Source organism: Oncorhynchus nerka, linkage group LG12 (assembly GCF_034236695.1).
Source record: "Oncorhynchus nerka isolate Pitt River linkage group LG12, Oner_Uvic_2.0, whole genome shotgun sequence".
NCBI lineage: Eukaryota > Metazoa > Chordata > Actinopteri > Salmoniformes > Salmonidae > Oncorhynchus > Oncorhynchus nerka.
The window spans coordinates 14,801,482-14,824,849 of record NC_088407.1 but is presented as its reverse complement, the minus strand read 5'-3'; the positions used below and the strand labels follow the sequence as shown (position 1 = coordinate 14,824,849).

The 23,368-nt window shown below is 40.4% G+C and overlaps 1 protein-coding gene across 11 annotated transcripts in view; it reads left to right on the top strand.

Annotated features, from left to right (window-relative positions):
- LOC115121732 (phosphatidylinositol-binding clathrin assembly protein-like) overlaps nt 1–10,528 on the top strand; it is a 92,739-nt gene extending 82,211 nt beyond the window's left edge. For all 11 annotated transcript variants that reach the window (XM_065025268.1, XM_065025267.1, XM_065025265.1 and 8 more), the window contains 4 exons: nt 5,954–6,010; nt 6,191–6,304; nt 6,523–9,088; nt 9,166–10,528. In XM_065025268.1, the coding sequence (XP_064881340.1) occupies nt 5,954–6,010; nt 6,191–6,304; nt 6,523–6,537 (186 nt within the window). In that variant the 3' untranslated portion in view covers nt 6,538–9,088; nt 9,166–10,528. The remainder of the gene's footprint in view (nt 1–5,953; nt 6,011–6,190; nt 6,305–6,522; nt 9,089–9,165) is intronic.
- The last annotated feature ends 12,840 nt before the right edge of the window (nt 10,529–23,368 follow it).

Genomic DNA, 23,368 nt, shown 5'->3' with positions numbered 1-23,368 from the left:
GACTGACCTTACTGAAGAGCTCCTTGACTTTCAACGTGGCACCGTTTTAGGATGCCACCTTTCCAACGAGTCAGTTTGTCAGATTTCTGCCCTGCTAGAGCTGCCATGGTCAACTGTAAGTGCTGTTATTGTGAAGTGGAAACGTCTAGGAGCAACAACGGCTCAGCCACGACGTGGTAGGCCACACAAGCTCACAGAACAGGACCGCTGAGTGCTGAAGCACACAGCGCAAATAAATTGTCTGTCCTCGGTTGCAACACTCACTACCGAGTCCCAAACTGCCCCTGGAAGCAACGTCAGCACAATAACTGTTTGTCGAGGACTTCATGAAAGGGGTTTCCGTGGCCGAGGAGCCGCACACAAGCCTAAGATCACCATGCACAATGCCAAGCGCCGGCTGAGGTGGTGTGAAGCTCGCCTCCATTGGACTCTGGAGCAGTGTGATGAATCACTCTTCACCATCTGGCAGTCCGACGGACTAATCTGAATTTGGCGGATGCCAGGAGAACTCTACCCGCCTCAATGCATAGTGCCAACTGTAAACTTTGGTGGAGGAGGAATAATGGTCTGGGGCTGTTTTTCATGGTTCGGGACCCTTAGTTCCAGTGAAGAGAGATCTTAATGCTACAGCATACAATGACATTTTAGACAATTCTGAACTTCCAACTTTGTGGCAACAGTTTGGGGAATACCCTTTCCTGTTTCAGCATGACAATGCCCCTGTGCATCAAGCGAGGTCCATACAGAAATGGTTTGTCGATCGGTGTGGAAGAACTTGACTGGCCTTCACAGAGCCCTGACCTCAACCCTATTGAACACCTTTGTGATGAATTGGAATGCTGACTGCGAGCCAGGCCTAATCACCCAACATCAGTGCCCGACCTCACTGATGCTCTTGTGGCTGAATGGAAGCAAGTCCCCAGCAGCAATGTTCCAACATCTAGTAGAAAGCCTTCCCAGAAGAGTGGAGGTTGTTATAGCAACAATGTTCTAACATCTAGTAGAAAGCCGTAGTTTATATGACCTCTTTACCTGTAGTTTATTTGACCTCTTTACCTGTAGTTTATATGACCTCTTTACCTGTAGTTTATATGACCTCTTTACCTGTAGTTTATATGACCTCTTTACCTGTAGTTTATATGACCTCTTTACCTGTAGTTTATATGACCTCTTTACCTGTAGTTTATATGACCTCTTTACCTGTAGTTTATATGGCCTGTATTTATCTGTAGTTTATTGTGCCTGTATTTATCTGTAGTTTGAGGTACCTACATTTATTTATAGTTAAACTATAGGTAAAATAAATAACTACAGGTAAATCATTATACCTGTAGTTTATCTGTAAATCATTTTACCGGTAGTTTGTTGTATCTATATTTATTTATAGTTTACCTGTAGTTATTTATTTTACCTGTAGTTTATCTGTAAATCATTTTACCTGTAGTTTATCTGTAAATCATTTTACCTGTAGTTTATCATTATACCTGTAGTTTATCTGTAAATCATTTTACCTGTAGTTTATCATTATACCTGTAGTTTATCATTATACCTGTAGTTTATCATTTTACCTGTAGTTTATCATTATACCTGTAGTTTATCATTTTACCTGTAGTTTATCATTATACCTGTAGTTTATCATTATACCTGTAGTTTATCATTATACCTGTAGTTTATCTGTAAATCATTTTACCTGTAGTTTATCATTATACCTGTAGTTTATCATTTTACCTGTAGTTTATCATTTTACCTGTAGTTTATCATTATACCTGTAGTTTATCATTTTACCTGTAGTTTATCATTTTACCTGTAGTTTATCATTATACCTGTAGTTTATCATTATACCTGTAGTTTATCATTTTACCTGTAGTTTATCATTATACCTGTAGTTTATCATTTTACCTGTAGTTTATCTGTAAATCATTATACCTGTAGTTTATCATTATACCTGTAGTTTATCATTATACCTGTAGTTTATCTATAAATCATTATACCTGTAGTTTATCATTATACCTGTAGTTTATCTGTAAATCATTTTACCTGTAGTTTATCATTATACCTGTAGTTTATCTATAAATCATTATACCTGTAGTTTATCATTATATCATTATACCTGTAGTTTATCATTATACCTGTAGTTTATCTGTAAATCATTTTACCTGTAGTTTATCATTATACCTGTAGTTTATCATTATACCTGTAGTTTATCATTATACCTGTAGTTTATCTATAAATCATTATACCTGTAGTTTATCATTATACCTGTAGTTTATCATTATACCTGTAGTTTATCATTTTACCTGTAGTTTATCATTTTACCTGTAGTTTATCATCTGTTTATCTAAATCATTTTACCTGTAGTTTATCATTATACCTGTAGTTTATCATTTTACCTGTAGTTTATCATTATACCTGTAGTTTATCATTATACCTGTAGTTTATCATTATACCTGTAGTTTATCATTTTACCTCATTTTACCTGTAGTTTATCATTATACCTGTAGTTTATCATTATACCTGTAGTTTATCATTATACCTGTAGTTTATCTATAAATCATTATACCTGTAGTTTATCATTATACCTGTAGTTTATCATTATACCTGTAGTTTATCATTTTACCTGTAGTTTATCATTATACCTGTAGTTTATCATTATACCTGTAGTTTATCATTATACCTGTAGTTTATCTGTAAATCATTATACCTGTAGTTTATCATTATACCTGTAGTTTATCATTATACCTGTAGTTTATCATTATACCTGTAGTTTATCATTATACCTGTAGTTTATCTGTAAATCATTTTACCTGTAGTTTATCATTATACCTGTAGTTTATCATTATACCTGTAGTTTATCATTATACCTGTAGTTTATCTATAAATCATTATACCTGTAGTTTATCATTATACCTGTAGTTTATCATTATACCTACATTATACCTGTAGTTTATCATTATACCTGTAGTTTATCATTATACCTGTAGTTTATCTATAAATCATTTTACCTGTAGTTTATTTAAATCATTATACCTGTAGTTTATCATTATACCTGTAGTTTATCATTATACCTGTAGTTTATCTATAAATCATTATACCTGTAGTTTATCATTATACCTGTAGTTTATCATTATACCTGTAGTTTATCATTATCATTATACCTGTAGTTTATCATTATACCTGTAGTTTATCATTATACCTGTAGTTTATCTATAAATCATTATACCTGTAGTTTATCTGTAAATCATTATACCTGTAGTTTATCATTATACCTGTAGTTTATCTGTAAATCATTTTACCTGTAGTTTATCATTATACCTGTAGTTTATCATTATACCTGTAGTTTATCATTATACCTGTAGTTTATCTGTAAATCATTTTACCTGTAGTTTATCATTTTACCTGTAGTTTATCATTATACCTGTAGTTTATCATTATACCTGTAGTTTATCATTATACCTGTAGTTTATCTATAAATCATTATACCTGTAGTTTATCTGTAAATCATTATACCTGTAGTTTATCATTATACCTGTAGTTTATCTGTAAATCATTTTACCTGTAGTTTATCATTATACCTGTAGTTTATCATTATACCTGTAGTTTATCATTATACCTGTAGTTTATCTGTAAATCATTATACCTGTAGTTTGTTGTATCTATATTTATTTATTTTACCTGTAGTTTATCTGTAAATCATTATACCCGTAGTTTATCATTATACCTGTAGTTTATCATTATACCTGTAGTTTATCATTATACCTGTAGTTTATCTGTAAATCATTATACCTGTAGTTTATCATTATACCTGTAGTTTATCATTATACCTGTAGTTTATCATTATACCTGTAGTTTATCTGTAAATCATTATACCTGTAGTTTATCATTATACCTGTAGTTTATCATTATACCTGTAGTTTATCATTATACCTGTAGTTTATCTGTAAATCATTTTACCTGTAGTTTATCATTATACCTGTAGTTTATCATTATACCTGTAGTATATCTGTAAATCATTATACCTGTAGTTTATCATTATACCTGTAGTTTATCTGTAAATCATTTTACCTGTAGTTTACCTGTAAATCATTTTACCTGTAGTTTATCTGTAAATCATTATACCTGTAGTTTATCTGTAAATCATTATACCTGTAGTTTATCTGTAAACCATTATACCTGTAGTTTATCATTATACCTGTAGTTTATCATTATACCTGTAGTTTATCCTGTAGTTTATCATTATACCTGTAGTTTATCATTATACCTAATCATTATACCTGTAGTTTACCTGTAGTTATTTATTTTACCTGTAGTTTATCTGTAAATCATTACACCTGTAGTTTATCATTTTACCTGTAGTTTATCTTTAAATCATTTTACCTGTAGTTTATCTGTAAATCATTTTACCTGTAGTTTATCATTATACCTGTAGTTTATCATTTTACCTGTAGTTTATCTGTAAATCATTTTACCTGTAGTTTATCTGTAAATCATTATACCTGTAGTTTATCTTTAAATCATTTTACCTGTAGTTTATCTGTAAATCATTTTACCTGTAGTTTATCATTATACCTGTAGTTTATCATTATACCTGTAGTTTATCATTTTACCTGTAGTTTATCATTTTACCTGTAGTTTATCTGTAAATCATTTTACCTGTAGTTTATCTGTAAATAATTTTACCTGTAGTTTATCATTTTACCTGTAGTTTACCTGTAAATCATTATACCCGTAGTTTATCATTTTACCTGTAGTTTATCTGTAAATCATTTTACCTGTAGTTTACCTGTAAATCATTATACCTGTAGTTTATCTTTAAACCATTATACCTGTAGTTTACCTGTAAATCATTATACCTGTAGTTTATCTGTAAATCATTATACCTGTAGTTTACCTGTAAATCATTTTACCTGTAGTTTACCTGTAAATCATTATACCTGTAGTTTACCTGTAAATCATTTTACCTGTAGTTTACCTGTAAATCATTTTACCTGTAGTTTACCTGTAAATCATTTTACCTGTAGTTTACCTGTAAACCATTATACCTGTAGTTTATCTGTAAACCATTATACCTGTAGTTTATCTGTAAACCATTATACCTGTAGTTTATCATTATACCTGTAGTTTATCATTATACCTGTAGTTTATCTGTAAATCATTATACCTGTAGTTTATCATTTTACCTGTAGTTTATCTGTAAATCATTATACCGGTAGTTTATCTGTAAATCATTTTACCTGTAGTTTATCATTTTACCTGTAGTTTATCATTATACCTGTAGTTTATCATTATACCTGTAGTTTATCTGTAAATCATTTTACCTGTAGTTTGTTTACCTGTTTGTTTTATTTTACCTGCATCTATTTATAGTTTATTTGACCTGTATTTACATGTAGTTGTTTCTTTTAGGTTATTTTGCCTTTATTTATTAGCAATTTATTTGACCTATATTTACATGTAGTTTATTTGACCTGTATTTACATGTAGTTTATATGACCTATATTTACATGTAGTTTATTTGACCTATATTTACATGTAGTTTATTTGACCTATATTTACATGTAGTTTATTTGACCTATATTTACATGTAGTTTATTTGACCTATATTTACATGTAGTTTATTTGACCTATATTTACATGTAGTTTATTTGACCTATATTTACATGTAGTTTATTTGACCCATGTAGTTTATTTACCTGTATTTACATGTAGTTTATTTGACCTATATTTACATGTAGTTTATTTGACCTATATTTACATGTAGTTTATTTGACCTATATTTACATGTAGTTTATTTGACCTATATTTACATGTAGTTTATTTGAAGTGTATTTATCTGTAGTTTACCTGTTGATGAATGTGGTGTCCGTGGAGGTCATCCCATCAGTTTTACCTGTTTAGACCAGTCTTTAATTGTCCCTCAGCTCTGTTAACCAGGTCTCTCTCTCCTCCCATACAGGCTCCAGCTCCTATGCCTTTCCCCATGACCACACCGCAAGTGCCTATGTATGGAATGGTGAGTCCTGTTCACACAGCCATATTAATACCTGGTATGTATTTTGCTAGAAGAATGGCCGTGGCCTAGCAAGGCCCACATCCTTCTGATGCTAAACATGTCCCCCAACTTTCCTGTCTCTCACTGCTTGACCCATTTTTAAAACAAAAAGAAAAGCTTGATATGTTTTTTCTTCCCCAGGTCCCTCAGATGGGTCAGATGGGGGGTGTACAGGTGATGGCCCCCCAGCCCATGATGTACAACCAGCCTGTACTCAGACCCACAAACCCCTTCTCCCCCATGCCTGGAGCCCAGGTGACCCCCCAGACCCTTACAACACTGTTATGCCCCATCCCCTGAACTCAAGTTACCCTACCTGACCTACACCCTTAGTCCAAAGTCCTTTATGGCCCTACAATTGTACATCCGAACTCACAAACCCATTTTCCTCTGCAGTTTAGTGTCCTTTTCTGCCATTTTCCCTCACTGACTGCCTTTCCTTCCTCTTTCTCTCTTCTTTCTCTCCGTCTCAGATGCAGTTCATGTAATTTCACCTGGGGGAGCAGAGCGCCAAAAAAATGATGGCATAAAACACACAGAGCGGACAAACGAAGAAAAGGGAAACGAATGAATGAATGAAAGACTGAGGGGCAGACAGAAGAAAAACCAACCAACACCAAATACAAGAGGAGAGGAAGAGGAGAGGAAGAGGCTGATGAACCCGGGAGATGGAGGGTAGAGCAAGGAAGAGTGTTTATGATATCATAAAGGCTTACCTCTCTGTCTGAAACAGCCCCCACCCTCAAACAAACAACCCCCCAAAAAAATAAAAATAATACTGAACCCCTATAAATGGATAGGTCTTTTAGAGTAGACGGTGTGAAGGGGTCAGGTGTGAAAGGTCATAGGTTCATTACACTTAGGACCCGTGTGTACATTGACTTTTCTGTGTTGGTTTAGTTTGTCTTCTGTTACCTTTGGTGTAGATGGATGGATTACAGCCCGTTGAAATGACTGGGACTCTTCGATGTTGTAGGTATGCTACTGAGCTGATATTGAGCACTTTGGCACACACACAGAAACAGACAGAGGTGTGAATCTAGCCATGGGCAGAACGGACTGATTTGTCTACAAATAGATGGGTAGGTTACAGTTGGAGCCATCCTCTCTGGTTGGTGAGATGGTTACAAACCGGTAGGATCTTGTGTTCTGGTTTTCTATCTCTGTGTGTGTGCGCGCACTGTTTATAAAGCATTACTTAGTGAGCTGGTCTCTACCTGCTTTCTTAGACTAAAAGGTCACCAAATTAAAGATGTTTTTTGTTTTCCAACTTTCTCACCGTTACTCATCAACCGGGTGGAAATGTTTGTCCCTGCTCGCTAGCCGTCCTTGACTGTTTGCTAGTTCAGAAAAAGCAGTTACGGTCTGTATGTTACCCAGGGGAGGTGTTTCAGACATGGAGAAGCCATCACCAGGTGTAATCAGACTGGATAGACAACATTAAGGACACCCCTCTACCCTCACCATCATCCTACCATCAATCAGACTGGATAGACAACATTAAGGACACCCCTCCTCACCATCATCCTACCATCAATCAGACTGGATAGAAAACATTAAGGACACCCCTCTACCCTCACCATCATCCTACCATCAGACTGGATAGAAAACATTAAGGACACCCCTCTACCCTCACCATCATCCTACCATCAATCAGACTGGATAGAAAACATTAAGGACAGCCCTCTACCCTCACCATCATCCTACCATCAATCAGACTGGATATAAAACATTAAGGACAGCCCTCTACCCTCACCATCATCCTACCATCAATCAGACTGGATAGAAAACATTAAGGACAGCCCTCTACCCTCACCATCATCCTACCATCAATCAGACTGGATAGAAAGCATTAAGGACAGCCCTCTACCCTCACCATCCTCCCAACTCTTGCCTGCTTCTCATGTATTTCTGTCTGTCCATGAGAGAGCTAGAGAACTGTTGAGCGCATCTGAAATGGCACCCTGTTCCCTATCAAGTGCACTACTGCCCTAAGGGCCCTGGTTAAAAGTAGGGGGCCTACAGTATTTAGAGAATAGGTTGCCATTTGGGAACATTCCTGGTGTAAAATGTTTCTATCCCCTCCTCTCTACTGCGTCTGTATCTTGTAAAAACAGTTTCCTCATCCTGCTGTGCCCTCGAATTGTGATGGATTCATGCTTACACACACACACACACACACACACACACACACACACACACACAGGCATGCAATAACGTGTACATACAGATGTACACACATGCATGTAGCACGTTACACACACACATACACATGCAGAAACACACACTGAACAATGTTAGATTTTTCTGGGATAATTCTGGTGGTAATAATGTCCATTTTTATATATTTTTTTAATCATAATGTCATTACTCATTATGTATTGTTTTAAAGCAATGCTCTGTCAATTTTCCTCCCAAATTTCAAGATGTCATATGAAAGGATGTAACTTCTGGTGTCAAGGGATGATGTCCTGTTGTTGAGTCTAAGACGACTCCCATAACGGGTGTTTCACGATGTTCTGAACAGTCTGTGTGTCAAGGTTGTTACTGGTTCACTTTCTGAACCTTATTGCCAACAACTTTGTTGTTAAATACCTTTTGGGACACATTGAGTGTAAAATGGACAAGCCACTACTGGTTTGATAACACTCTGGTTCCCGGATTGCTTTATGAAAGGATGTCAGTGTAACTATTGGGGCTCAGGTGAAACAGGCGAGGGGTTAACATCTTTTGGACAAATTGCCACAATTTCCACCGTCGTAATTCCCCTGTATAAAACACATTGGTGTGTGTTCCTGCGCGTGCCATGTGTTGCTCACCCAGGGCTGTTTTCTGTCCGTTTCCTGGATCTTGGTAGCAGGTCTGTTTCCTGGATCTTGGTAGCAGGTCTGTTTCCTGGATCTTGGTAGCAGGTCTGTTTCCTGGATCTTGGTAGCAGGTCTGTTTCCTGGATCTTGGTAGCAGGTCTGTTTCCTGGATCTTGGTAGCAGGTCTGTTTCCTGGATCTTGGTAGCAGGTCTGTTTCCTGGATCTTGGTAGGTCTGTTTCCTGGATCTTGGCAGGTCTTAGTAGCTGGTCTGTTTCCTGGATCGGGTCTGTTTCCTGGATCTTGGTAGCGGGTCTGTTTCCTGGATCTTGGTAGCGGGTCTGTTTCCTGGATCTTGGTAGCGGGTCTGTTTCCTGGATCTTGGTAGCGGGTCTGTTTCCTGGATCTTGGTAGCGGGTCTGTTGCCTGGATCTTGGTAGCAGGTCTGTTTCATGGATCTTGGTAGCAGGTCTGTGCTCTCTTGCCAACTTCTTATGTAATTGTCATGCTAAATGTTGACCGTGGAGTAGGCAAAAGACCTGGGACCAGGCTAATATCTTGGCGCTGAAGTGTATGATGACTATGCCACCTGATGTACGTACAGCTCTAGATTCTTTCTCTGGTCTCCAATGCCTGTCTAGTATGTACAGCTCTAGATTGTTTCTCTGGTCTCCAATGCCTGTCTAGTATGTACTGCTCTAGATTGTTTCTCTGGTCTCCAATGCCTGTCTAGTATGTACTGCTTTCTCAGCTTTGCTCGCAAGTCCAACCTCTCCAAACACCTGCTTAGACATCATACACCTAAATGATAATGATGTATATTAACATAACACCTTTTATGAAACTCTGTTACTCTCTTCCTCTGGTCTCTCCAATGCCTGTCTAGTATGTACAGCTCTAGATTCTTCCTCTGGTCTCTCCAATGCCTGTCTAGTACGTACAGCTCTAGATTCTTCCTCTGGTCTCATCCAGTGCCGGGTAGATTATAGATATAAAATATCCCCCTCCTTGTATACTGTCAGGTAGACCCAGCTCTAGAATTACCCCCAAGGTGCTGTCTCTTCTTCGTTCTCCTTTAGATACGGCTTTAGAATCCCCATCTAACTTCCTGTTTCTCTGGGCTCTGTCATTGGCCTTCACTGCTTCTGCTGTGAGTGGGCATGTCCCCACTCCAGTGTCCATCAATCCTGGAAACTTTAAAACTGTCTTGGATTGGAATATATATGCATCGATAGCCAATCGGCTGGCTACGGGTGATATATCATCCTTATGAAAGATGAGGCCTGTAGTCTTTCTGAAATGTCTCTTTGTCTAAAGGATAGCCTCGCTATAGCAGCACCTATGTAAGGGGGGGGGTGGTTGTTGAGTGGTGGTTTGGAAGTTAAGGGCTTCCCTCAATCTTTGTGGCCCAAAACAGATGCCCTTCTCTGGACTCCCCAGATTCATACAGTCCCTGAATCTGGTGGGCATGGAGCTCTGGGTAGCAGTTCTAGGATCTTGAATCAACCCTAAGCCATAGGGCTCTGGTCTAAAGTAGTGCACTATATAGGGAACAGGGCTCTGGTCAAAAGTAGTGCACTATATAGGGAACCTGGTGCCATTTGGAATACAACTTTTTGTTTGCCGTTAAAAAAAAAAAAAAAAGAAGTGAAATCTCCCAAAACAACATTTTTTTCTCTCTCCTTTCTCCTGAATTTATCACGTCTTGTGTTCTCCAGTTTGTCTTTACTTATTATTTTTGGGATTCCATGCAGAGAAAACAATGTATAAAGCAAGTCCTGCCTGTAAATGGAGGTGTTTTGTGTAAATTTGAGCTGGTTTCAAAGTGGTGGAAGGGCAGAGAGTGACAGCGTGGAGAGTCTTCTCTCCTCAATGAATACATGGTCGTGATGTCTTGTCCTCGCTACACCTTTAAAAGCTAGCCTGGTGATGTCTTGTCCTCGCTACACCTTTAAAAGCTAGCCTGGTGATGTCTTGTCCTCGCTACACCTTTAAAAGCTAGCCTGGTGATGTCTTGTCCTCGCTACACCTTTAAAAGCTAGCCTGGTGATGTCTTGTCCTCGCTACACCTTTAAAAGCTAGCCTGGTGATATCCTGCTACACCTTTAAAAGTAGCCTGATGATGTCTTGTCCTCGCTACACCTTTAAAAGCTAGCCTGGTGATGTCTTGCTCCTTTAAAAGCTAGCCTGGTGATGTCACCTTAAAAGCTAGCCTGGTGATGTCTTGTCCTCGCTACACCTTTAAAAGCTAGCCTGGTGATGTCTTGTCCTCGCTACACCTTTAAAAGCTAGCCTGGTGATGTCTTGTCCTCGCTACACCTTAAAAGCTAGCCTGGTGATGTCTTGTCCTCGCTACACCTTTAAAAGCTAGCCTGGTGATGTCTTGTCCTCGCTACACCTTAAAAGCTAGCCTGGTGATGTCTTGTCCTCGCTACACCTTTAAAAGCTAGCCTGGTGATGTCTTGTCCTCGCTACACCTTTAAAAGCTAGCCTGGTGAAACAAGACTGTAAGCATATCAGCTTGGATTCCAGGCTAGTTAAAAGCTTGATCTGATCTACCCTGTCAACTTGCTCAAGTGTCCGTGTTGTCATGAAAAGGCACTCTTAACCTAACCTGCTACAAGAACCGGTACCCCTAACCTAACCTGCTACAAGAACCGGTACCCCTAACCTAAACAGACCTATTCAATCTCAATTGTCTTTCCTTGATTCCCGTCTTCTCAAAATGCATTGGTCTGAAGGGTGTAGCCCGACCCACTTTTCCAAAGATGCCATGTTACTTTGACTCCTATTGAAATGGGTCTTTTTGATACTATCTGTAAGTGAAGCAGCCTCTGTGTGTGTGATCCTTTCCATACGAGACCGATACGTGTCAGTCAATCTGAAACGCACAAAGGAATGGGGAGGCTTTTGGGGTTACGAATGGATACATTTGGATAAATCCCTGAAATGTATTTGTTTTATTTGTTAAAAACAAAAACAAAACAAACAACATAACTTCCCTCATTTTCAGTCGGTGTGTTCGTTCAAAGATTTTCCTGTGCACATTATTTTTTCCTAAATGTTTTGTTGTTGTTGTTGATAACTACTCTTCTGACTGGTGATTTAGTATGTACATACAAACACACGTAATATACATCCTAAATGATAGCCTGTCCCCTACAGAGTGCATTACTTAGTGAACTACGTACAGTAGGGAAGAGATTGTCATTTGGGATGCACACAGACACACACACACACACCTGCTATAATGTTATTTTGTTTTCTTTTGTTACATTTTTCTGAACCTGAGAGATAATTGCATTATGCGGTATATATATATAATATGATATAATACCCAATGGGGGATTTCATGTATGGAGAAGGAAGGAAGACGATTGGCTGCATGTCTACAGGCCAGCAATGAATTGTCCATTTGATCAGTTGTTGATCGATTGATTGGTCGTCAATGATTCAGAGAATGACACCTTCGTCTCTGATTCTTCTCGTTCTTCCCCCTCTTTGTAAATGTTTATTTATTTATGCAGAAATATAATGATTTTATTAAGCATGGAAATAATACATAACAAATGTTTCAGAATATAATTCAATTATGGGCTTTTATTTTACTTTTGTTTTATTTTACTTTTTTTTTTTTTAAGAAGAAGATGAAATAAAGTCATTTTCCATTCCTTTTAGTGTTTTGTGATTTTTGTTCTGTTTCAAAACCACACAGAATTCAAAGGTCAAGCCGGTATGCTATTGAAAATAGTTTGGCGTTAGTGTAGGGCAAGAGGTGGACCTACAGTAGGCCTTAGCGTGTCCAGTTTTATGTCTGTCCCAAAAAGCCAGTAATAAGCCAACATTTATTAGTGACAGTCCTTAGTCCAAACTACCAGGACACACACAGCCAGGGCAGGCCAGGGTAATGCCAATCCACCGCTAGATAACGACTGACAGCTGAAGAGCGGGAGCGAGGAGTAAGTGAGAGGGGTATGAAGTCAGTGATCTTCAGGTCGTAGCTCTAGAAAGAGGCCCGACTTCCGGATTTACAATTTCGAGTTGGATGAAAGTTCAAAGCGTATTTTCCCAGTCATAGCTCGTTTTCCTGGGTTCGCAGTGCTCTTGAACTCTTTGAAGTCCGATTTTGCAGTTCCAAGTTTATAATTTTAAACTAGGAATATAGACTTAATCTTAGACTTGGGACCACACAGCCACTCCACTGAATAGCAGGCTAGTGATTGCTTTGCAGTGCTTGCAGTTAGCCGCTGATTCCTTCCAAACCACTCATTGTTGAATTTGCGATATTCAACTTGTGTAATGTTTATGTCCAATGACTGATGAGCACCGATACGTTTTATCTAGAATGTATCGTCATATGACAAGGATTTGCCAGTAGATTGTCGACTTGATTCATGATGACTGCTAGCTAAGATTTTGAAATTATGTTGACATTAGTCCAATCAAAGCTACTAGATTTGACGTCATTTTATCTGTGGCCAATGACCTTGAGCCTCCTTTCATGGGAACTTCTAATGTAACTCGATGGCAGCACCCAAAGTGCTTGTATTTTCGAGCTCGATCCTTAGACTTGGCGGTGACGTAGTGTCCCCATGAGTGACAGAACACTGAGCCAATCACGGTGCAACGCTCTGTATTTTCTGCTGGCTTGCCCCATCACCACAGAAAGCACTGAGCTAGGCTGAAACACCAGCATTTTGGAGCTGCTTTACTCAAGAAAACAAAAAAGAGACCATGTTTTAATGCAGCTTCATTAACTCAATGATATATTTTTTACATTGTTTGCAAACTGATATGTGACACATATTAACGCCAAAATAACACCCAAAACAGGCAACCCCCCCCAAAAAAAAAACATTTGTATTTATTTTGGGGTAAAAATGTGTGGATCAAAACATGCTGTGAATGACAGGTCGTCACTGTTTTAGTGTGTCTGTTAGGAACACCGTGTGCTAGAGTTGTAGTCATCCAATCACTGATATATCATGGAGAGATTCCGGATTGAGAGATTGTAAACGTGTGTGTGACAGATGTGCCTATGAGAGAGGCAGACACTCGCTAGGTTTCCATCCAATTGCCCGACAGATTTTCATGGGAACATTCTAGAATCCGAATAAAGACAATATGCGCATTTTCCCACCAGTGGTGTTTCCACCAAACTTTGGAACGCCGTTTGGGTCTTTGTGTGTCAATAAAGATACACATCAAATAACACAATTCTATTATAGAATGTTGTGTGTGCTGAATTTGCAAGCCAAGCCCACCACACCACTGCGATCACAATGCACCATTGTACAATAAATGTGTCTCATTTCACAGTTGTTTCAGAGTCCCGCAATAAGAGCTACGATGCTAATGTTCTCTGGGTGTCACTGAGTAGACTGGTACCCCATGTCATTGATCCACAACCCATAGGTAGGGCTGTACAGTGAAAGAAGTATGTCCCCGTGGAAGCAGAGAGAACAGTCTGTGACTTGGGTGTCTGGAGGTTTTTGTCCATTTTTAGGGCCTTCCTCTGACACTGCCTAGTATACAGGTCCTGGATGTCAAGAAGCTTGGCCCCAGTGATGTACTGGGCCGTACGCACTACCCTCTGTGGTGCCTTGTGATTGGATGCCAAGCAGTTGCAATAACAAGCGCTGATGCAGCCAGTCAAGATGCTTTCAATGGTGCAGCTGTGGAACTTATTGAGGACCTGAGGGGCCCAAGTCTTTTCAGCCTCCTGAGGGGGAAGAGACGTAGTCGCACCTTCTTCACATCTATCTTGCTGTATTTGGACCATGAGACAGTAGGTCCTTAGTGATATGGACACCGAGGAACTTGAAGCTCTCGACCAAAAGTACATCTCAGGTCTGTTAAAAGTGCACTCGAGAAAAACGATTGTATTTATCATCGTGATTCCGGAGTAAAATTAAAACAGAAAAATATACCTCACCAACATTATACGACTATACGGAAAAGCCTTTAGTTGCTGAAATAAGTAAATGAATGAGGAGAGATTAGTCTGTGCAGAGATGTATTATAGGTCATGAATGTGTAGGGGACTTCTGAGAATGCTTTAGATTGCGTTTGGACCATAGGTATCAGAGACAGCATCCCGAGTGGACTTTCCTAGTGGACTTTCCTATCGTAGGGCTGTACCCAGGGGTGCCATAGCAACGAGAAGCCCCAGGAGCCTTCGCAGCCGACAGTGATGTCAGATAGGAACGGCATGAAACACAACAGAGGGGAGATCATTTACCAGGGGCCCAAATCAGCTGAGGCACAGCAGCAGGAGAAACCCTGGTAGGGGTGTGAGTGCGGCCTCTTTTGAGGATTTTCTTTTGCATTGAATCTTTTGAGACTAGAGTTGCTTCAGACTTTTCTTAACAATACTATACAATACCATACTAATATACTATTGATTGATTGTCTCCTCCAGTTCAGATGAACACCATCAACAAGGCAGAACTAAAGCAGAAAAAGGTAAGAGAGAGAGAGTGAGTGAGTGAGTGAGTGTGTGTATGAGTGAGTGAGTGTGTGAGTGAGTGAGTGAGTGAGTGAGTGAGTGAGTGAGTGAGTGAGTGAATGAGTGAGTGTGTGTGTGTGGGAGTGAGTGAGTGAGTGTGAGTGAGTGAGTGTGAGTGGTGAGTGAGTGAGTGAGTGAGTGAGTGAGTGAGTGAGTGAGTGAGTGAGTGAGTGAGTGAGTTTGTGTGAGTGAGTGAGTGAGTGAGTGAGTGAGTGAGTGAGTGAGTGAGTGTGTGTGTGAGTGAGTGTGTGAGTGTGTGAGTGAGTGAGTGAGTTAGCGAGTGAGTGAGTTAGCGAGTGAGTGAGTGTGTATATATATATATATATATCCCATAGCTTCTTCCTTTTTCTTTTAGTTCTTGTGGATCAAATTGTTGCATTGTGTTTCTATATAAAATCAGTTGGTTTCAATGCCTCTGTTGAAATATAACATTTCAGTGACTCGGAAATTCCTTCTTTTTTTTCTTTTTTTGCTGAGTAAGATTTCAGCAGGACGTTTAACCCCCCCACTGTCTCTCTGCCCCTTCCTCTTTCTGTGTTTAGCGTTTTCTCATCCCCCCTCTGTCTCTCTTTCATAATATTTCTCTCTCACACAATCTCTCTCTCTCTCTGTGTGTGTGTGCCTGCGTGCGTGCGTGCGTGTGTGCGTGTGTGCATGTGCATGACTTGTGTGTCACAGAGAAGTAAGTGAAAAATGTGAGGTGCAGTGACTCCTGTCTTTGTCGATGATGAATCTGTAGCATTCTGCTGATGCAGGATAACAGCCTATTTAAGGCTCCTGCTCTCTCTTAGACAACTATTTTTCCCAGAATTCAACTGTTTTTACCAGAGCCATATATTTTAGAGAGTTGGGCCAACATTAAGAATTTTGAATATTGATCTAATTCTATAAATTCCGTTACATAACATTACACGGGAATATTTAAACGATGCTAACATGGCTGCCGTAGAATGTTGTAGTGTCATGTCAATTAATGCATCATAATGTAGAACCCTCAATGTCTCAACTCTCTAAATACATGGCTCTGGGTCGGACCAGACATACTGTACATGTCCAAACACACTACATTTCCGTAACCAACACACACTGCCAAAGCAACAGAAATATGAACATTTCAGCTCTTATTGAAAATACATACACTCCAAACTCAAAGTATCCATAACAAACACACTTCCCCAGTATTGGGAAATAAGGGGAATTGAATTCTTCTGGAGAAAAAAAAGTTAAAAGAAGTGCTAAATTAATAATGCAACCTGATTGGTCAAAGGGGTTAAATATGTTCTCATTGAGTGTTGTTGCCATCTAGTGGCCAAACTCGGTAACATTATTCCCTGTCCCAGGCTGAGCCGACACTGCTGCAAATATCTGCAGGAATCTACTGTTGTACTAATGCTCTTTAGAAAGACACTTAACCTAGGTTGAGTCCCAAATGGTATCCTTTTACCCATAGGGCTCTGGTCAAAAGTAGTGCAAAAGTAACCTTTATTACCCTTTATAACCCTTATTACCCTTTATAACCCTTTATTACCCTTTATAACCCTTATTACCCTTTATAACCCTTATAACCCTTTATAACCCTTATTACCCTTTATAACCCTTTATTACCCTTTATAACCCTTAATACCCTTTATAACCCGTATGACCCTTTATAACCCTTATTACCCTTATTACCCTTTATAACCCTTATTACCCTTTATAACCCTTATAACCCTTTATAACCCTTATTACCCTTTATAACCCTTAATACCCTTTATAACCCTTATTACCATTTATAACTTATTACCCTTTATAACCCTTATTACCCTTTATAACCCTTATTACCCTTTATAACCCTTATAACCCTGTATAACCCTTATTACCCTTTATAACCCTTATTACCCTTTATAACCCTTATAACCCTTTATACCACTTATTACCCTTTATAACCCTTATAACCCTTTATTACCCTTATTACCCTTTATAACCCTTATTACCCTTTATAACCCTTATTACCCTTTATAACCCTTATAACCCTTTATAACCCTTATTACCCTTTATAACCCTTAATACCCTTTATAACCCTTATTACCCTTTATAACCCTCATTACCCTTAATAACCCTTATAACCCTTTATTACCCTTTATAACCCTTATTACCCTGTATAACCCTTATTACCCTTTATAACCCTCATTACCCTTAATAACCCTTATAACCCTTATTACCCTTTATAACCCTCATTACCCTTTATAACCCTTATTACCCTTTATAACCCTCATTACCCTTAATAACCCTTATAACCCTTTTATTACCCTTTATAACCCCTATTACCCTGTATAACCCTTTATAACCCTTATTACCCTGTATAACCCTTTATAACCCTTATTACCCTGTATAACCCTTTATAACCCTTATTACCCTTTATAACCCTTATAACCCTTATTACCCTTATAACCCTTATTACCCTTTATAACCCTTATTACCCTTTATAACCATTATAACCCTGTATAACCCTTATAACCCTTTATAACCATTATTACCCTTTATAACCCTCATTACCCTTAATAACCCTTATAACCCTTTATTACCCTTTATAACCCTTATTACCCTGTATAACCCTTATTACCCTGTATAACCCTTATTACCCTTTATAACCCTTATTACCCTTTATAACCCTTATTACCCTGTATAACCCTTATTACCCTTTATAACCCGTAATAACCCTTTATAACCATTATAACCCTGTATAACCCTTATAACCCTTTATAACCCTTAATACCCTTTATAACCCTTATAACCCTTTATTACCCTTTATAACCCTTATTACCCTTATTACCCTTTATAACCCTTATAACCCTTTATAACCATTATTACCCGTTATAACCCTTAATACCCTTTATAACCCTTATTACCCTTTATAACCCTCATTACCCTTAATAACCCTTATAACCCTTTATTACCCTTTATAACCCTTATTACCCTGTATAACCCTTATTACCCTTTATAACCCTTATTACCCTTTATAACCCTTATACCCCTTTATAACCCTTATAACCCTGTATAACCCTTATTACCCTTTATAACGCTTATAACCCTTTATAACCCTTATTACCCTGTATAACCCTTATTACCCTTTATAACGCTTATAACCCTTTATAACCCTTATTACCCTGTATAACCCTTATTACCCTTTATAACCCTTAATAACCCTTTATAACCATGTATAACCCTTATTACCCTTTATTACCCTTATTACCCTTTATTACCCTTATTACCCTTTATAACCCTTATTACCTTTTATAACCATTATAACCTTTTATAATCGGCTAATGGCTGTGTTTCCTTCTGTTCATACCAACCCTGGACTGTCCTATGTTGAGGCTATACCAACCCTGGACTGTCCTATGTTGAGGCTATACCAACCCTGGACTGTCCTATGTTGAGGCTATACCAACCTGGACTGTCCTATGCTGAGGCTATACCAACCTGGACTGTCCTATGCTGAGGCTATACCAACCTGGACTGTCCTATGTTGAGGCTATACCAACCTGGACTGTCCTATGTTGAGGCTATACCAACCTGGACTGTCCTATGTTGAGGCTATACCAACCTGGACTGTCCTATGTTGAGGCTATACCAACCTGGACTGTCCTATGTTGAGGCTATACCAACCTGGACTGTCCTATGTTGAGGCTATACCAACCTGGACTGTCCTATGTTGAGGCTATACCAACCCTGAACTGTCCTATGTTGAGGCTATACCAACCTGGACTGTCCTATGTTGAGGCTATACCAACCTGGACTGTCCTATGTTGAGGCTATACCAACCCTGGACTGTCCTATGTTGAGGCTATACCAACCCTGGACTGTCCTATGCTGAGGCTATACCAACCTGGACTGTCCTATGTTGAGGCTATACCAACCCTGAACTGTCCTATGTTGAGGCTATACCAACCTGGACTGTCCTATGTTGAGGCTATACCAACCTGGACTGTCCTATGCTGAGGCTATACCAACCTGGACTGTCCTATGTTGAGGCTATACCAACCTGGACTGTCCTATGTTGGACACCCCTTCAAATGAGTGGATTTGGCTATTTCAGCCACACCCATTGTTGACGGGTGTATAAAATCGAGCACACAGCCATGCAATCTCCATAGACAAACATTGGCAGTAGAATGGCCTTACTGAAGAGCTCAGTGACTTTCAGCGTGACATCGTCATAGGATGCCACCTTTCCAACAAGTCAGTCAAACTTCTGCCCTGGTCAACTGTAAGTGCTGTTATTGTGAAGTGGAAAAATCTAGGAGCAACACCAGCTCAGCCGCAAAGTGGTAGGCCACACAAGCTCACAGAACAGGACCGCCGAGTGCTGAAGAATTGTCTGCCCTCGGTTGCAACACTCACTACCAAGTTACAAACTGCCTCTGGAAGCAACGTCAGCTCAAGAACTGTTAGTCGGGAGCTTCTTGAAATGGGTTTCCGTGGCCGAGGAGCCGCACACAAGCCTAAGATCACCATGCACAATGCCAAGCGCCGGCTGAGGTGGTGTGAAGCTTGAAGCAGTGGAAACTCTGGAGCAGTGGAAACTCTGGAAACTCTGGAGGAGTGGAAACTCTGGAGCAGTGGAAACTCTGGAAACTCTGGAGGAGTGGAAACTCTGGAGCAGTGGAAACTCTGAGCAGTGGAAACTCTGAGCAGTGGAAACTATGGAGCAGTGAAAACTATGGAGCAGTGGAAACTCTGAGCAGTGGAAACTATGGAGCAGTGGAAACTATGGAGCAGTGGAAACTGGAGCAGTGGAAACTGGAGCAGTGGAAACTATGGAGCAGTGGAAACTATGGAGCAGTGGAAACTCTGAGCAGTGGAAACTATGGAGCAGTGGAAACTCTGAAAACTCTGGAGCAGTGGAAACTATGGAGCAGTGGAAACTATGAAAACTCTGGAGCAGTGGAAACTATGGAGCAGTGGAAACTATGAAAACTCTGGAGCAGTGGAAACTCTGGGGCAGTGGAAACTCTGGAGCAGTGGAAACTCTGGAGCAGTGGAAACTCTGGAGCAGTGGAAACTATGGAGCAGTGGAAACTCTGGAAACTATGGAGCAGTGGAAACTCTGAGCAGTGGAAACTATGGAGCAGTGGAAACTCTGAGCAGTGGAAACTCTGGAGCAGTGGAAACTCTGGGGCAGTGGAAACTCTGGAGCAGTGGAAACTCTGAAAACTCTGGAGCAGTGGAAACTCTGGGGCAGGGGAAACTCTGGAAACTCTGAGCAGTGGAAACTCTGAGCAGTGGAAACTATGGAGCAGTGGAAACTCTGAGCAGTGGAAACTATGGAGCAGTGGAAACTCTGAGCAGTGGAAACTATGGAGCAGTGGAAACTATGGAGCAGTGGAAACTCTGAGCAGTGGAAACTCTGAGCAGTGGAAACTATGGAGCAGTGGAAACTATGAAGCAGTGGAAACTCTGAGCAGTGGAAACTATGGAGCAGTGGAAACTCTGGAGCAGTGGAAACTCTGGAAACTCTGGAGCAGTGAATACTCTGGAGCAGTGGAAACTCTGAGCAGTGGACTCTCTGAGCAGTGGAAACTCTGAGCAGTGGAAACTCTTGAGCAGTGGAAACTCTGGAGCAGTGGAAACTATGGAGCAGTGGAAACTATAGAGCACTGGAAACTCTGAGCAGTGGAAACTATGGAGCAGTGGAAACTATGGAGCAGTGGAAACTATGGAGCAGTGGAAACTCTGAGCAGTGGAAACTATGGAGCAGTGGAAACTCTGGAGCAGTGGAAACTCTGAGCAGTGGAAACTATGGAGCAGTGGAAACTCTGAGCAGTGGAAACTATGGAGCAGTGGAAACTCTGAGCAGTGGAAACTATGGAGCAGTGGAAACTCTGAAAACTCTGGAGCAGTGGAAACTCTGGAGCAGTGGAAACTATGAAAACTCTGGAGCAGTGGAAACTCTGGAGCAGTGGAAACTATGGAGCAGTGGAAACTCTGGAGCAGTGGAAACTATGGAGCAGTGGAAACTCTGAGCAGTGGAAACTATGGAGCAGTGGAAACTATGGAGCAGTGGAAACTCTGAGCAGTGGAAACTATGGAGCAGTGGAAACTATGGAGCAGTGGAAACTATGGAGCAGTGGAAACTCTGAGCAGTGGAAACTATGGAGCAGTGGAAACTCTGAGCAGTGGAAACTCTGGAGCAGTGGAAACTCTGGGGCAGTGGAAACTCTGGAGCAGTGGAAACTCTGAAAACTCTGGAGCAGTGGAAACTCTGGGGCAGGGGAAACTCTGGAAACTCTGAGCAGTGGAAACTCTGAGCAGTGGAAACTATGGAGCAGTGGAAACTCTGAGCAGTGGAAACTATGGAGCAGTGGAAACTCTGAGCAGTGGAAACTATGGAGCAGTGGAAACTATGGAGCAGTGGAAACTCTGAGCAGTGGAAACTCTGAGCAGTGGAAACTATGGAGCAGTGGAAACTATGAAGCAGTGGAAACTCTGAGCAGTGGAAACTATGGAGCAGTGGAAACTCTGGAGCAGTGGAAACTCTGGAAACTCTGGAGCAGTGAATACTCTGGAGCAGTGGAAACTCTGAGCAGTGGACTCTCTGAGCAGTGGAAACTCTGAGCAGTGGAAACTCTTGAGCAGTGGAAACTCTGGAGCAGTGGAAACTATAGAGCACTGGAAACTCTGAGCAGTGGAAACTATGGAGCAGTGGAAACTATGGAGCAGTGGAAACTATGGAGCAGTGGAAACTCTGAGCAGTGGAAACTATGGAGCAGTGGAAACTCTGGAGCAGTGGAAACTCTGGAGCAGTGGAAACTCTGAGCAGTGGAAACTATGGAGCAGTGGAAACTCTGAGCAGTGGAAACTATGGAGCAGTGGAAACTCTGAAAACTCTGGAGCAGTGGAAACTCTGAGCAGTGGAAACTATGGAGCAGTGGAAACTCTGGAGCAGTGGAAACTATGGAGCAGTGGAAACTATGGAGCAGTGGAAACTCTGAGCAGTGGAAACTATGGAGCAGTGGAAACTCTGAGCAGTGGAAACTATGGAGCAGTGGAAACTCTGAGCAGTGGAAACTCTGAGCAGTGGAAACTGTTGAGCAGTGGAAACTCTGGAGCAGTGGAAACTCTGGAGCAGTGCTCTGAGCAGTGGAAACTATGGAGCAGTGGAAACTCTGAGCAGTGGAAACGCTGAGCAGTGGAAACTCTGGAGCAGTGGAAACTCTGAGCAGTGGAAACTATGGAAACTCTGGAGCAGTGGAAACTCTGGAGCAGTGGAAACTCTGGAGCAGTGGAAACTCTGGAGCAGTGGAAACTCTGAGCAGTGGAAATTCTGGAGCAGTGGAAACTCTTGAGCAGTGGAAACGCGTTCTCTCGAGTGATGAATCACGCTTCACTACCAGGCAGTCCAATGGACAAATCTGGGTTTGGCGGATGCCAGAAGAATGCTACCTGCCCCAATGCATAGTGCCAACTGTAAAGTTTGGTGGATGAGGAATAATGGTCTGGGGCTGTTTTTCATGGTTCGGGCCCCTTAGTTCCAGTGAAGGGAAATCTTAACGCTACAGCATACAATTACATTCTCAATGATTCTGTCCTTCCAACTTTGTGGCAACAGTTTAGATGCACTATTGTAAAGTGGCTGTTCCACTGGATGTCATAAGGTGAATGCACCAATTTGTAAGTCGCTCTGGATAAGAGCGTCTGCTAAATGACTTAAATGTAAATGTAAATGTAAGACCCTTTCCTGTATCAGCATGACAATGCAAGCGAGGTCCATACAGAAATGGTTTGTCGAGATCGGTGTGGAAGAACTTGACTGGCCTGCACAGAGCCCTGACCTCAACTCCTTCAAACACCTTTGCAATGAATTGGAACTCTGACGGCAAGCCAGGCCTAATCGCCTAACATCAGTGCCCGACCTCACTAATGTCGCTCTCGCTGCTGGTGATTCTGACCATTCTGTAAACATCTGGCCCTTCTTTGTCTGTGTTAAGGGTCAGAGTTGTAAATGAGAACTTGTTGTCAACTA